The sequence below is a fragment of the Plectrocnemia conspersa genome, unplaced genomic scaffold (assembly GCF_051122295.1).
Source record: "Plectrocnemia conspersa isolate PC_06_02 unplaced genomic scaffold, ASM5112229v1 ptg000014l, whole genome shotgun sequence".
Lineage (NCBI taxonomy): Eukaryota > Metazoa > Arthropoda > Insecta > Trichoptera > Polycentropodidae > Plectrocnemia > Plectrocnemia conspersa.
The window spans coordinates 19,384,448-19,402,127 of NW_028277178.1; the positions used below are offsets into that span (position 1 = coordinate 19,384,448).

General features: G+C 30.4%; 2 protein-coding genes and 1 long non-coding RNA gene across 9 annotated transcripts in view; 1 reads left to right on the plus strand and 2 right to left on the minus strand.

The window, feature by feature from the left end:
- LOC148226434 (uncharacterized) overlaps positions 1–17,680 on the plus strand; it is a 236,011-nt gene that overhangs the window by 189,361 nt on the left and 28,970 nt on the right. The window lies entirely within an intron of this gene.
- Positions 4,025–4,731, minus strand: LOC148226435 (nuclear receptor 2C2-associated protein). Its single transcript, XM_088204084.1, has 3 exons — positions 4,593–4,731; positions 4,359–4,521; positions 4,025–4,260 (listed from the first exon to the last, which is right to left on the minus strand). Exons 1-3 carry the CDS (start codon positions 4,637–4,639, stop codon positions 4,045–4,047), a joined length of 426 nt encoding a protein of 141 aa, XP_088060210.1. The 5' UTR covers positions 4,640–4,731; the 3' UTR covers positions 4,025–4,044.
- Elk (Eag-like K[+] channel) overlaps positions 5,764–17,680 on the minus strand; it is a 120,567-nt gene continuing 108,650 nt past the window's right edge. For 3 of the 6 annotated variants that reach the window (XM_088204504.1, XM_088204508.1, XM_088204506.1), the window contains exons 9-16: positions 10,564–10,743; positions 10,304–10,503; positions 9,989–10,238; positions 9,764–9,909; positions 8,221–8,364; positions 7,933–8,090; positions 6,997–7,225; positions 5,764–6,930 (exon numbers count right to left, since the gene is read on the minus strand). In XM_088204504.1, the coding sequence (XP_088060630.1) occupies positions 6,256–6,930; positions 6,997–7,225; positions 7,933–8,090; positions 8,221–8,364; positions 9,764–9,909; positions 9,989–10,238; positions 10,304–10,503; positions 10,564–10,743 (1,982 nt within the window). In that variant the 3' untranslated portion in view covers positions 5,764–6,255. Of the gene's footprint in view, positions 6,931–6,996; positions 7,226–7,932; positions 8,091–8,220; positions 8,365–9,763; positions 9,910–9,970; positions 10,239–10,303; positions 10,504–10,563; positions 10,744–17,680 lie in introns of all 6 variants that reach the window. The other 3 variants (XM_088204507.1, XM_088204505.1, XM_088204503.1) reach the window with 1 other exon arrangement.

The following is a 17,680-nucleotide window of genomic DNA, read 5'->3' on the forward strand; positions in this document are numbered from 1 at the left end:
CAATTAGACACATGGGATAAAGAAAATGTTCATATATCAGAAAAATGGGTCAAAATATTTTCTGAAATATCAGAAAAATATTATATATAAGTACAGCACCTGTTGAAAGTTTTGAACAGTATGTGGTTAAATTAAAAATCTAATATAAGTGTTAAAATTATGAAAGCTATCTTAATTTTAAGACAAAACCTTGATTACTTCAATTGAGAAATTACTTCATTGGAGAAATATTGTTAGTATAGAAATAATATTTTTAGCTAATTATAGTTGACCTTTGCGTTTACTTACCATATAATAATTTTAAGCTGAAATGTAATAAAGTAAAGATGTTTGAATAAAGAAAGCTATTATTATACGACAAAATCTTTTTGTTAAAAATCCAAAAAATGCTACGGAAAAATATTCTTGATATACAATAAAAAATATATAATTGATATTTGCGTAAGTTTCTAGAGTAGACGCCCGCCCGCCCGCGGTCAACATACTGTCATGGCCCCTCACAACCTGAGAGGACTACACCATTTGAGCACCGCATCAGAGAGGGATCTTCCGCCATACTATCGCTGCCACGCCACCTACAAGACCTCTAAGGATCTTTCACTGACATCATCCTTTCGCCAGCATCTCCACCACTGTTGGAAAAAACAATCTCGCCATTCATAATCTGTCATAATATGTAATTTAATTTCATAAAATTCTTAATAGTTTCCACCTGTGTCTTACTGACTACGAAGTCACACTCCGCAGGGTTTAAATCCCGAAATATTTTTTTCTGTTTCTAATGTTCATTTTTCTCTTAGTAAAATTACCTATGTAATTTTTTGTAAGTTGATTTTTATATAATAATATATTTTAAAATCTCTAATGCTATTATTTTTTTACAGACCACAATAACGAATTGTGAAAACTGTCTGTAATATTGGATACTCTTATTTCATTAAAATTTCTTTTCAATGAAATAAAAGTAGCCTAGTAATGAAATATATTTAAAACGGGGAGGGGACGCCATTTGGATAGTTTTTCCCTGGACGCCAAGTACCCTAGCTACGTGTCTATGAGGGGAGAGGGGTGGTTCTTTTTGCGGAGCGTCCCATTTTGAGTCCTGGGAAATATGGTCACCAAAATAACGGACATCTTAAGAGACTTATTCTGTTCTATTTTTCACTCTTATCCTTTTTTCAATGTTGACTAAATAATTCTCTTATGAATAATATATACGAACGATTCCTTAATTTTGCAATTTTTGTTAATCTTGTTTTAGAGTCTGGTATATCTTATCCGTTTTCTTAAATTAATTAGTGATGCTGGGGACCATCAATAGTTTAACTGACTGCAGCTATTAATCGCAATGGCCTAGGTAGGAGGTATTCACACAGTATACTGAAGCGAACCCTACTAGGTAAAGTCGTAATTGCTAATGGGCCGAAACTCCTGAGCCTTATGCAACTATTGAAAGAGTGCTGCCTGCCTGCTTAAGGACTGTTAAAAATGTATTATTGTATTATTCAAGTGCACCACAAAGAAACATAAAACACTGATATAATAGTGAATAAAATCGTCTCAATTGATGAGTTTCGTCATGGATCAGCACACCACAGAATCCATAACTGCATTTTCATATCATATAAATGAGTGGTACACACCAACTGTATTTAACACTAGCTGACTTTAGAATTTAAAGAACTACGTATTGCTGCTTATACCTTGCTTTTAAGATGGTAAAGGTTTCATTAGAAAAACCGAAGTAATTCGAAAAGATTATGCTGAATATTTTTTCCTGATTTAATGATTTTGATTTTTTTTAATGCATGTATTGGATCAAGGTGGCATTGTTAACTTATTATCACTCAAGAGTGGAACTTTCCAATTTACACTCGATGCCATCGATATACTCTTTGTGTACATTCGTTCATTCAGATGGACACTGGAAATAATTACTTCTTCTCTACATTAAAATTTATTTAACGTCACTCCATTCGCTACAAGGACCAACCTTTGTTTCGACCGTACCTTTGTCGATTAACAAGCGACTACACGAGCCGATTACACATTCGCCCGTGCTCGCGTATGCAAATGCAGCGCAGATAAATTCCCTCGTGCCTTTAGATTAATTATGTCGGGCAATAAACATATCAACCCTCTTTCCTTCCAAAACGAAAGGTAACCTGATACATTTAAGTCGTGGTTAGTACTTTTTCCACACGTGGTGCGACACGGCGGCAGCGAAAGGGTTAAGTTCGAGCAGTATCGCTCGACTGGATAATTTGTTGTGGTCGAGATTTATGACGAGATTGGAGGGTTCGAGGGCCGACCGGCTGTTATTACTGGCAATAAAACATTTCTCGGCCGAAGATTAAATTTGACATGCAGAAAACGAGCCGACACCACAGTGAAATTTTTGCATACGTCACGTCCGACCGAACCGTGACGGGGATTTAGCAATGTTTCTCTTTTTATGGAATGCCGGATTGAAATGTTCCAATAAAGACAAAGCGAACGTATGAAACATTTGAAAGGGTTTTTAATATGGAACTTTCGAAAAAAATGAAATTTTACCGTATTAAGTTATTATTGAAGATGCGCTTGAAACTTTTTCATTTTATATATTGTTAATTTTATCTTACAAATACAAGTAGAACAGACATTAAATTTGCATATTAACCCTTTGAGTGGCGAGTTAATTTATACACATTTGTTTTGTTAGTATACATCTGGGAGTGAGTTATTCTTACGTTTTTTCTGTTGTTATTTATTTATTAATATTTTATATTGCATTTACAGTAAATTATATAGAGAAAAAAATCAATGATTTTCTTTGATTTATTTTATTTCTTTTTTGTATAATTATGTTTTAATCATTTATTTTAACACTTTTTGGCTTTTGTGGATTTTTTTTGTATCGATTCAGACGCTCCCAATATATTTCATAAATTAATATAAAATATTTTTATCGCGTTTTTTTATTTCGTACACTTTAATTAATTTGTATTATATTTTATTATATTAATTTACAATAAATCAAATTTAGAAATATATTAAAATAATATGTTTTTATTAATAGAAAAGAAAAAATAAATTCATAAGATTACTGAAATTCTGCTTAATTAAATACAATATGTATTAGTATATTAATTATCCCATAGTATAAAGTTAATATATTTGTATTTTATAAACTTTTCAAGCAACACCAAAAAATATTATTTAATCCACAAAGGCGTAATTTAAACGCGCATTTAAATTATTGAATGTATATAAACTAATAAACTTACACCGTAATTAACTAAATTATAATTTTCGATTCGAACAAGCAACAAACACCGGCTTTCCTTCGTTTATTAGGGCTTCAGCGAATCGCATTGATCGCATTACACTTTTTGGACTAAGAAGATGATTTTCAAAGCGAGTTGGCCTTTGTGGTCTTCACGGAGTTATTCGCAAGTGTCCGAAGCAGGAACGAATGGAGATGAACGATCTTCAAAATTAGAGCCGATCTCCTCTTCTCTGTATAAAGGCAGCAACTGTTGTAATCCGCCATTATGCGCTCCGGTGAGTTTCGTTGTCTGCTGGTCCATGAATTATTCGCAAATTAGTAAAGTAAGTTATTCAAGCGCGAAACGGTGATTCAGGTAAGTTGGAATGATCCCTCTCACTATCATATATTCGCAAATAATATAATATAATTAAATATAAATATTCTATATTGTATCTCTTTATATAATATAATATAATATATTGGATTTGTATAACATATAACATTTATTACATTGTTATGTTAAAACTTTAATAATTTTAATTAAAAAATCATAAAATTTATTTTAATTGTTGCTGTGACATCTATTGAAATTATCTAAAACTTATTTAAATAAATTCACCATTTTTAAATATGTTTTATATTTAAGCAATAGATGTCCCTAAATATTTTATTTATAATATTATAAATTATTATTATTGCTGTTATATAGTTTTACACTCAATAAAGTTATTTAATAAATTAAGCTTTCATTCGTAACATAAACAACAAAAACCATTTTACAAAAATATTATTTATTTGTCATCAATACAAAAATCCAAATTATATATTACAATCCTACCGAAAAAGTCAGTACTTGAATTAAACTTCAGTGTAACCTGCTTTGTAACGACCGGTTCTTTGACATTGAAAGTTTGTAATGTATTATTATCTTCAGGATAAAAATTTTCCATCATTTTTTCGTCTTCTTTTAACATTATAATTTCACAGTCCTTGCCGACAAAGCCACCCTTGGTATAATAAGCAAAATATAAATATTAAAGCAATATATTCATTTAATATAAAACATTTATTCAATACAATATAATACATATTAGAATGGATTTACCTGGAACTGTATTTGAAAGACATTAAACATCTTAGGTGTTTTAAAATGCAAAGCGACCCATTGCGGTGATCCGTTTTCAGAACACCAACACGTTTCATCTTGACCATCGAACATATTTGCTTTACCGCATAATGACATATCATTATTTAAAACGGAACTAACCCTATAAATGAACATAAATTTGTTCTATATTTTAATAAATTATTATATATAACTGATTATCTATGAATTTACTTGTGCTGTATTTTCTGATCTTGTAATATGCTTTTATAATTTGACATTGCGAAAAATTATAACATTTTAAAACTTATCAAGTAGTTGCTTTTCAGTCTTACTGTCACATTTGACAGGTTAGAAAATATTTGCTTTTGACATTAGTCTTAACACCATAAAAAGTGTCCATGGTTTAGATAAAAATTTATTATACATTTATTATGTTAAATATGTGAACTATTTAAAAATATATATCCATTATAATTTTAAAATAGCGAATAATAATAAAAAAACATTTTTAGCAATTTTTTAATTCTTCATATTTTATTATTTGTTTTATACATCATAAAAAAGTTTAATTTTTTGCCATTATACTTTAAATCAAAATAAAGAAAAAACGTTATATACCTTTTGTACAAAAAGAGAAATCCTTAATTTAAAATATATATGTCAATATATATTTCTCTAAAATATTTGTGAGGAATTAGTGATTATTATATAATTATAAATCCGAGCAATCACCACAGATTGGGTTTTCCTAGATTTTCTTGATATCGTGAAAAATAATTAAAATAAAATCTATCTAGGTCAAGAATAGTGACATCTATTGATTATTATTAACCTATAGCTGTAATATAGTTTTTAATTATTAAAATATTATGGATATCACTGGTTCAGACTACTGTATCACTAATAAATTAGTAGTTATTGATTGTGTTTACCCCGTTGTAACGCAATGGGCTAACATTTGTTAATCATGTTGCAAAGAAAATTGCATCTTGAATAGATAAGTAGCCACAAATTATTGTTATAAATTGGTGCATCTCATTGAAGCTCACCAAAGGTAAAAATTTTATATTGATATTTTGCATCTCGTTGAAAAATCCTGTGGTTGTGAATGCTTCGAAAAGTTTATTTTCAATAAAATATTATTGAGTCGATTATAAAAAACAATTCAGAGAAGTCGTATGTCATTTTAAAAGTAGAAAGCAAGAAAATATCTGTACTTAATAAGATTATTTTTTAAAAAGTACAGACAAGAAAAATTTTAATTTTTCTTTTATGTACATATTTTAGAATAGAGATACCTATGTATTTCTATTATAATCTATATTCAGTATTACAGCATCTTTGTCATTATAAAATGTAGTTATTGTTCTTACATTGTGACTACAAAATAAAACACAAAACAACATTAATAGTTCTATTTTTTAATAAGTTATTAATTGTTTATTTATAATACAATCGAAAAAAAAGTGATTGTTCTCTTTATATTATTTATTAACTCCTCTTTACATAGACATTTATACCAGTTTAAGAGGCATCCATTCGAGGCACTACACTTAACATCACATTGATATGCTTTCATCGACCAGCGATTATTATACATCCATCATTTTATTGATTTTACAGCATATTGACAAATTACTATTTATTGAAATATATTTATACAATAATTGAAATTGTTATTTAACTTATTATATGTATATGTATGAATGAAATGTATTCGTTTGAAATAATTAACATTGACGTATTCCTTTTACTGAACACAGGGAAATATCTATAGCTTATTATGAAATTTAGATACATATATACACAAGTCAAGAAAATCTAATTTTATATCATAAACAACCAATTACAATATTAAGTCTTTTTAGTCACATTTTTCCAAATCAAATAAAATTCAGTCCCTCAAGCTTTCGGAAGGATGGAATTTTAAACTACGCGTTGCAGGAATAGAGCTAATTGGAAGTAGTTTTTCACTTTCCGCATCTAAATCTCCGGCTGAAAATCTATGCTTCCTATAACTGTTTCTTTTTTCTTTTCCATTTTCTCTTTTGAAATCCGTTCTCCGTTTAACTACATCTACCTCCAATTTTTCAGAGCTAGACTTTTGAGAGGGTGATATGCTATTTGAAACATCTTCCAAAGATATTTGCGTACTAGAGGTTTCTTGAATGGTACTCAACGGCTTGTCGTTGTTAATGTCCAACTCCATAATGCTACACAGTTGATTTTCATGCATCGGTGACGCAAAATCGTTGGGATCTAAACCTAACATTAACATCACCGTTGCTGGATTTTCTGCTATATATTGCGTTATTACTGGTAAAATATACAAGTCATCAAAATCTGTTTGCGTTGATCTATTAGACTTTAGGCATCGGATATCTTGATTTCCTGCACGCTCGTCTTCCCAATTGAATATTTCTGGAGGATGAGACGAACTGCGAGTTAAAGTTGTATTGACTGCTGATATTCCAGCACTTGGCGTCCATTGTAAATTGGGATTGGAATGAGCTGTGGGCCAATGCATGGGAGTTGTCATTTCTTGCAGTGCCTGAATTGCATTTCTTACCTATAAATAAAACATAATTTATATAAATTTTAAGTTAATATGTAATTGTAGGCATAAGTTATTTACCTCCATACTGAGAGTTGCTACATCATGATGCAAACTTGAAACCTGTGTATCTAATCGTTCAACCGATGATCTTGTATTATGTACTTCTAAATTTAAACCTTCCAGAGAGTCATCTCTGGGCATTGGAACTACAACGGATCTCTGTCGCTCAACTTTCTCTCGCAATTCCCTATGTGTGGTCAGGCTCGATCCAATTGAGGGTCTATTTCTACCTCGCAATTCTTCTACCCTAAAATTTTGCCAATAAACCTATTAACACAAGGTGTTGAATGTTTTTTATTGTTATATATAGGTTGTGCATAAAAAATACTGAAAAAATGTGAATAGCCTAATTATATTTAGTATTTTTAAGTAATGTAATTCTTGTATTTTAATTGAATACAATTTATATACAACGATGAGTCAAATAAACACATTAAATATTTTAATCTCCAGAGCTGATATGTGTTTCACTAAATTTTTATTTCAATGATCACTCGAGTAGAATAAATCAATCTTCTGAATTCATGTGGCTTATATGTTTCATCTTATGCATAAAGTTAATCTTCATGAAAAATATGCAAAATACTCCTTCAACTGATAGATAAGCTGAGATTGTTATTATCGATACAATTTTTTATGTATCATTGACCAAATGTATTAAATATTTTTTTTCTGTATGAGGAAGATCACTATTTACTTCCTTTTAAACTAAAATTGACATCTTCAACATAAAAAAACAATTGTATTACACATATTTGAAATATATTATAATTGATTCTGTAAAGCAAGAAACAGGTATCATTAATTAGTGGAAAATCAATATGATACACACATTTTATTCTAGCATTCTAAATATGTAGCCTAAAGATAATAAATCTCACCATGACAATTTTATCTATACATTACTTTAAGCTTAATGAAAATTATAAATGTTTGATCTGATAATAAATTTACCTAGATGTAAGCTTTGGATGTCTTGGACTATTTGGAGCTTGGTGCAGTGGAGATTTCTTAGCGGGTGAAAGCGGAGTAGATTCATCTGGTGCATTTTCATCGTCCTCCGATATGGATGGCAACGTTAACGAGGGTATTCCGTTTCCCTCGGATTCTTGCTATAAATTGCAATGAAGTGCTAATGCTTTACAAAATATTATCCTATATCTTTTTTTAAGCATGACGTATGTATGATTATGTAAGCAGCCTATTTTGATAAATGATTAAATATTATTTTAAAAAACTTACCTCGGCTTCGTATCCTTCACGCAAATTGTATGTTAAATCGTGTTGTATATCATTAAGAAATTCCTGTTGATATTCTGGATATAACCGTAGCACATCAGCAAGTCCGGCCATATGAATACATTTCAAATCACAATATGTTAGAGCCTGTAAAATAATTTTATTGAAACAATATGTATTTAGAATATTAACATGTTTTAATATTTTTTATTAAATTTTCTGTTATAATCTGACAGGCGTAAGCCCAATGCGTTAAAATGGGGTAAATCTGTACCATCTGAGTAAGTCAATTAGATATAATGAATACCTACAAGTATTAATTACCAGACTGAAAGTCTGAGAATCGGTGACATCTATATTAATTAATAATTATAAATTATTATTTATAATATTATTTATAACCAATAGATGTCACTGTAGCTGGGGTCGGTTTTTTTTATAATAGCGCATTTTTTATAAATAAAAATTCAAGTGCCGCTGCCGGGGCTAGAACCCACAACTCAAGTTACTAGTCTGAGACGTTACGGACTACGCTATTCCGTTATAAATCAGTATAGGAAACACACAGATTCATGAGTAACATAATAAATTTATATTTTAATAATAGTTTATTGAGCAATTTTATGTATTAATATTTAGTGACTTAGATTTATATCCATTTGTAAAAATATTGATTTTTCAATGATAGTTGTGTTATATTTATTAAAATAATATATGCTACTTTAAAATAACAGTTTATTAATACATCGGTTCAGATAAATACTTTTTCCATAAAATTAATCAAACTATTAGTTAATATATACAACTTTTATATTCTTCATTGATTTTCTAACTGGTACGATACCATTACAAATGATTTTCTATATTTGCTAAAATGAACATATGTATATAAGTATGTGGGTATCTTTTTGTATGGTTAGCTTATTCTTTATTCAATTCTTAAACCAGTGTTATAATAATATATTTGTATTGCAGAATCTGTTCGTTCGATTTTCCTACTAATGATTTAAAAAATATTTATATTTCCATTGAAATTGCTTTATCGACACTGTTAGAAAAAACTTTATAACCAGTCTTTACAAAGTACTTTAAAAATAATATTATAGTGAACCACAAGTTGCGCTAGATGTCACTAATCTATTATTTATTTTCCATACGATTTTTAGTGCTATTGAATTTTAATTATTAAACATATTATTGGTTTAGTATCGTTAATGTATTTAATTAAAATTTGAGCGATGATGTTACTCTTAACACTAAGCAAAATATGTTTATATATTTGTGTTATTTATTTTCAAAGTTTATTAGTTTTACATATACATATATATTATCCGGTTAGATTAGCATTTTGGTGATTTTTTATCTGAGAAAATTGAATATGCAAAGGCACATAACAAAATTAGTGTAAAATCGTAGTACATTTTTAAACGTCCTCTTTAATTAACCTTTTTATTTTTAAGCTTAAACAATCAAACATTATTATTATTTACAATGGTTAAGCGACTTACATACCAAACTGTATTGGTATTGAATATCATGGACATACCTTAACGTCACTACTCGATTTGACAATCACATCGTTCGGATTGTTACTCCTACCCCTGTCGCCACCTCCGTCCTGTCCATTATTAATATTGTGCATGGTCGATTGTATATGAGAACTGATATCACAGCCAACTAGATCTCCCTTACCTAAAAAATCCATGATTGTTTATTCATAAAACATTCATTCTATCGCGTTGGTATGACATACGTGGACATAAATGATTACCCAAAATTGCAACAACCATGTCGTTCTGCATGACTTCCATAGAACCGTTGCAAATGTAATAAATATAAGATAAAGCATCTCCTTTGTGCACCAGATATTCACCTGGTGCACAGAAATTAGCTCTTATGTGTAACGATAAAAGTTTTAAGCATCCTTGAGATGCCGCTTCGAATATCGGTAATTGGAGGATCTCGCGATGAAGATGCATTGAAACATCTCCTCTTAACTCCTCTGGGAATTCTTTGAGGGTCTGAAAATAAGGTGAAATTAATATATGTATTATAATATAATCAATATAAAATATAATTTATTTACTTCATGCATATCGATTCCATGATTCAAGGACCACATTGTTTGAAAGTAGTCTTGCATACGTTGCTTCAGTTCTTTCGGTATCTGATGCAGTATTAAAAAATCTTTCAAATCTCTCCACTTGCTCTGATATAGAGACCTCCTCGAATACATTCTTTGAATGATTGCTGTTACGTTACCAAAAACTACAGCATGCATTAGAGCTGGAATGTATAAAAATAATTAATACTACATTAATACTAGTAGTGATTCAAAAACTGTACCTCCTATTAACATGGTGCAAATACTAAATATTTTTTCACTCGAAGTGTTCGCTGAAACGTTTCCAAATCCAACGCTGGTTAAACTAGAACACGTGAAGTACAAAGCCGTTATGTAACTTTCGCTATGTGATATGTTGTAAACGGAAACTTTAAGACGTTCTGCCAAAGTGTGCAACCATCCTGAAAAAATTAGTAATACATTGTTTAATTAATATATTAGAAAAGTCATTTAAAATTTGTATGCTTCCAATATATAATATTAAACTTATTTGATATGCAAAATAAGCTATATCAAAGCTAAATTGTGGGAAACCACATATGTAAAACGCATTTTAAAGATGAGCTAATGTATGTACGTAGAAGCGGAAGAAGCACCGCTTCCTTCGTTTATTTTTCTCTTTTAAGTTATTTGTATAGTTAAGAATATTGGAATAAATTCATACGATTTTAATATTATTCATCAACTGTGTTTTAAACATTGAATATTTATTCACTTTATAACTGAAAATAAAGATATTGAGACATAGATAAGATAAAGAATATTAAACTAGTCTATATTTTATAACAACATCGGTTTTATTATCATTTTTGTTCCAAGAAAGTATTTTAAAATATGTTAATTATATAACGCTGATTTTTATCATAATTGGCTCCTCCGGTTCTGCGCCAGATTCCACCAGTTGTTGGCTACGACTGCAGTGGCATATTTTGTCACATCTTCCAACCACCGAAGCTTTGATCTGCCGGCCGATCTTCTTCCATCAGACTTGTTATCCAGTTGTGGCGACTGTCGACCACCATGAATAGTAACGGACAATTGTCTCATCGTTAATGCCCGTAACCAAGAATGTTCACCATTAACAATGAGACAAACATCATGGCACAAGAGGGATTTCTTTTGACCACACAACACGGGTCGTTAAGAGAATCCTTTTTGTGACCAAACGGTGCGGATGCAATTAATCATCACAACAGCAAACCCTTTCCGTAGAATTCGAAAGTCGGAGCAAGCAAAAACTCGCTTCCAAATATGCAACATCCGATTTCTCGAATTCTACGAAGCGACTCCAGCGATTGGCTAGGAGATCGACGCACAAGCGTGATTGGCCAGCAAGGGTGCATCCCCTAAAATAATATAAGCCCGGACTCCGACGAGGAGACGGCAGTTGATCCGCAGTGGACACAAGACCTTGGTAGAGAGCCCGAGGCAGTCAAGCGAGAGACGAGAGGCACGAGACAGAGACCAGACGCCAGAGAGCGGAATCAGCGGCAAACGACGACCAGCAGACTTCCTGAGGAACCAGCTACGCGCCCCCACCTGACACTCCTGACACCTGTCGCATGCAGCTTGAGCCATCCTGAGCATCATCAACTGCACGAACTCCGACATCACGAAAAACGTCACGCCGTATTCGTCCATTAACAAACTTGTAAATATAAAATAATAAACAGTCTAATAGGATTCGACCAGGAGTCTCATTGGCTGCGAGGTCAACCACCCCTAGGGTTACGCACCCTAAACAGTAATTGCCTCCACGGTTGGGGCAAATTAAGTCCAAGCGGTGAGATCTTTTCCCTTTCTCTCGCTCGCGAATCAAGTGGGTGTGAATGAGAAATAAGAGTATGTGGCCGCACTTATATAATATAAGAATATATTTCATTGGAATAAATTGGCAAGTGGTGCTCTGGCACCCGTTATAAAAATATAGAAGACATCCAGAAAAAAATGATTAGCGTATAAAGTATTTTTAAAAGAAACCGAATGCAAAGTAAAATTGCTTAAAAGCTTTTTATTATTTGCACCACGAAATATACACAAACAGACAGATAATTGGTCATAAATGTCGATCACTTAGGTCGATATTGGCCCTTCTTGTTTATTACACATATCTCTCAAAAAATGTATGAAGACCACAATAGTTACTATAACTTCATTTAATATCTTTAAAGAAAATATTTAGACTTTTGAATCCTTGGATTTTTTCGCAAAATTATGTAATATTATATATATTTTTTTTGCATAAAATAAATTGCTCGTATTGCCAAACACTCGTAAGTTAAGTTACTCGCAATCTGAAGTTTTACTGTGTATTTAAAAAAATACATATCCCAACGTGCTTCGATTATAATTTAGATTGATATCAAACACGATGTGAATATTTTGCCATGTTGTTTTGCAATCGACCGGGTTATAGCCCGTGATCGATCGCGATAGACTTATTGACCAGGCCTGCTATATAAGATATTATTCTAGACAAAAATAATTGATCAAGTTGTCTAAGTTACAGGAACATTTATTTTATACTGGAAGGGCTGCAGCCCCGCAGCCTATATGGACGAACCTCCACTGATTCGATGTTATATTTTCTAGTAAGCGTTGGTTTACCTTTTTGGAAATGGATATGCGAGCACGTACTTTTGCAATGGTGATAGTCCGAATCCACATTGGCCACACGATATGCCCTGAAGTCTATTAGATTTGATATACGCCGTGCGTTAATGAGGACGTGGTCAATTTGGTTTACGGTTATGCCATCGGGGGTTTTCCATGGCTATGTGGAAATATGGTACTACCAATAACCATATTTTTAGACGCCCCAAAGATCACAAGCCTTGTGCCAGTATTATTACATTTATTGTGCAGACAATATTTAGCAATTGTTTGTATATAAATTGTTTATTTTACTTCTTTGGCGTTTATGCCTCCTATGACTATTCTAATATCTTTTCTAATTTGTCATTACATACATTCCTCTTAGTGAATTTATTGCAATGAATTATATTACTAGTTTTTAAATCATAAATATGAATTATTATAGTAGATTAATTGTAATTTTCATATACAAACTGCTCCCAGAAATTATCTCAATTTTTTTTATAACGTAAAATGTTATATTTGATACAAATATTCAATTAAATTATCAATCAAAAATTAGATTATTTTTTAAAAATACATTTTTTATATAAATATTCTAAATCATAGTGATACTTAGAATTTACACAATTGTAATTGAAGTAGGTTGATACTTAATATCATTATTTAATAAATCATGATTCAAATTCCAAGTATAGCGATATACCTCATTATATATTATTATAATCATAGACAGTATCAGATATCGGATTTATGAATAAAACGCACTCTCAAACGAACGGCTTCATAGCTTCAACAATACATGATACGTTTCCTAAGAGAAGAGACCTTTCAATGGGGTTGATGAAACGAACCAGCATCAAGATTAGCTTTTAGCCAAAGGTGAATGGAAATTGCGGCCGAATAAATTCGTCTAGCAATATACAATAAAACATACACATACACGTTAATAACTCGCGTACGATTTATTTCGGTAGGAAAAGAGAAACATCGCTTTCGTCACAAGACAGGGTGTTTACAAAAATTTGACGGCTTTCGTAAACGTTCGTGGTGCGAAAAATGAGCAGAAGATCAATGAATTCGTTAGGCGGACGTTCAATTAAATTCAACTTCAACTTTAATCAGACACTTCATTCAAGAATAATTGGGGAAGGTTCAATGTAGATGGAGCTATGTGATATGAACGAGGAACGGTCCAAAAGTGATATTGAAATGTGATACTATATTTTTAATGTTATTTTTTATGTCATCTTAAATTTCAACGCATTTTTTTATAAAATATATATATATAAATTAGCAAGTCCTAAATTTTAATATCGGTAATTAATAATTATAATACATACATTATATTATAGTATAATAATATACATATATATGAATCTAAAGATTCAGGTTTTATTCATTAGGAGTACTGTAATTTATTTATTTAAAAAATAAGTCAGATATTTTTGTATCATACTTTTTACGTAACATATTTTCCTTCCATTAATATTATTTATACTCTTGAAAAATATATTTTAAGCAATCAGTACCTTCTTGCGTTCCTGAGATATTCAACAAATCAAATATGCTAATGCTGGAACGAAAAATCTGTTTAGTAAATCATTTAGAATACGCACCTATAATGTCCTCAGTTAAATGTTTAACCAATAAAATCTAAGTGCTCTAAACTCTATCATAAAATTCGAGCTTTGTATTAAATTGCATTGCCTAAATTATCGATAAATTTTATATATGTATATCATTGGATGTCAATTATTAATCTCGCCTTATTCATTTCAGATCGAACAGCCAGACTTTCAGTCTAAAATAATTGAATTTTATCGTAGTCCATTCTCCAAACGAATCTATTCCTACAAAATCGATTCGAATAATAAAATTTCAATCTAACGTTTCTTAGTACGTCCTCGATTATTATTTTAATTACCTAATATCGAATAAAGCGCTTTTTCAGTCGAGTCCAATCTTATACACTAGAGATGACACTTGTGCCCTAATTCAAACTGAATGAAAAATCGTAAGATATTTCTCAGAAAATTTACTTTATTGATGGAATAAAATGTAACATTTACTTAATATAAGCTTTAGCTAACATAATTGAAGCTCAATGTAATTGCTGCTTTTCTAAAAAAATTCATTTCAGGTTTATCTTTTTTTAGACACGTATAAAAATACATTGCTTTTTTATTAAGGTATGAGGGATACAACGCAGATAAAATATTTCTTAAGGATTGCTCATGTGAGTCTTAATTCTCGCGCCTGCTTACTTTCTCAAGAAATGCGCATATCAATTAGCAACTGGATCATAAAATCAGTTCTTAACTTTAAAATACTAATCTTAAAGCTCGTCATTTGTTCAGCACATTAAAACATTTTTTTTTATCAATATGTAAAATGCGAATATTAGTGACAGCACAAAACGTCACTTATAATTGCTTCAAATTTGCAACACCATTTAACATATTTTTATAATAGCTTTGCAATAAACAGAATCAATTGAAAATCCAGTTCGGGAATCTTCGTTTGATGATTCGACTGATGATGAGTGATTACCTTGATAATGAACTTCATTTACAAAATCATTTGTTAAGAAAGGTAAAATTTTCTAAGCATCATGTTAAGCGACTGTCTAAAAATTACAAACGATAATTTAAACAATGTGATGGCATTATTTTTTTTCTTGACTGCGTGGCTATTGTGCAATTCTGGGTGCTCTCCCGATAGTTAATGTTCTGGTAAACCAAGCCGTTTTTTTGTTTGATGATATTTAAAGCCATTGTAAAACAACTCACAGAGCTTTTCTTTTAGCGATATATAAAAATTATAAGATAATTTTAAAAACAAATTTTAACAGAATATTGTAAATACTTAAAATTAGCAAAAGGTCTTAAATTAAGATATAAATCAGATGCAATTAGTTTAAGCAAGATTAATTAAAAATTAACGGATTTTTTTCATTTTTATGTGTAAATTACAGCGTTTTAGTGCACTGGCTAAAAGGACAATTGAAATGCAATGTATCTTCTTTACGGATAAGTTATGGCAAAATATAATAATTTAACAATCGAACATAAAAAAATTAAGAAGTTTGGCCATTCAAGCAGATAGCATACATTTACGATTCAATTATTGCCGGATTTATGCTACCCAAGACAATGCACTCGCTAAATAGCTAGAAATTTTTTAATATATATTTAAAATATAAAAATAGAGATTCCAGTTTTGCCCCCAAATCATCAATACTTGCTCATGAGAATTTCTCTAATTTTTAACTAACACACAACTAACAACTACTTGGTAAGTAATGAGACACCATTTTAAAATTAAATTCTGTGAATCAATTAAATATATTTTATTATTTATAAACTATTATTACAGCTTTCAATAAATATATATAAATCTATTTTATTATTTATAAACTATTATTACACTATGCACGACCTAACTCGACTTTATTTGAATTATTCATCACGATATTCATGTGTGAGATTTGGAAATTCTAGGAAGACCGAATCTGTGATGATCGATCGGAATTATAAATATGTAACAATCAAAATTTCCAATCTCAAGACATGATTGAAATTGAAAAACATTAGGGCCATATGGGTTTCGAACCGAGGTCTTTTAGGTATTATATATATATATATATATACACACATATAATATATTATATATATTAATTAATTATTATTAAAGGGTAATATTATATAAAATAAACACATACGTTGTCTTAGCTGATCTTAGATAAGGCATTACCTAAGTTAATTAAAGCGTCTCAATACATATTTACATATTTATAATTATGCACACATAAACTATGTATATTTCCATACGTAATATACTACGTTAAAGTAGATGCGAATCATCCATTGACATTTGCTAAGCATGCCATTTCCATTATTATATCCCGAATCGAGACGCCATCGCTTGCTGTGTCGGAAATCCGACCCGAAAGGGTTAAAGCGCGTTTATGCGTGTTCGATTAAATAAAGCCTTCTATCTCTCTCTCATTCGGATGGATCACGCTTGTTTTCGCATTCGAAATCGATATGTGCGTATGTAATAGAGATGTTTACCAGAAACACGCTTATTGCCTACGGGTGGAGGTTTTCAGGAAAAGCTGGAAAATCCTGCTTTGATTTGTCGCATTGACAAAATCAAATATACTACGCTGTAAAGCCTTTTATGTAGCGTTTTATTATATAGATGAAGTGATATATTAATGAAGAGAGTCTGGGTTCAAGATCCTGCCACCCAAACTATATTTTGATAATTATACGTTCTGGGTGTGCCAGACTGGAAAATCGTTTTTTCCGATCAGTCACCTTTTAAATATTTTTCCTACTTTTATAATATATGTAGTATAATATTGAATCTATTAAAAATTTAAGTTTATTTAATAATAACATTATTAATGACTAATATAATTATAAAATACCATATTTTCCATAATTTAGAAAACATATTTTTAATGATTTAAATTTAAATTAATAAACACCAAATTTATATTGATTTAAATGCTGCTTATCAGTTTTAGCTATATTATTTACAGATATAATTTCGCTACCAAAATAAAAATGTTATAATAAAATCAATACCATTTATTTTTCAAAGTAAGGACGTAAAGAAATTAAATTAAGCGTTTCAGACGAAATCAAATAAAATGATTACCCTTAATCTACATATATTATAACTTAGATACATCCAGCGTAAAATTATATATTTTTTCTTAGAATAAATCAA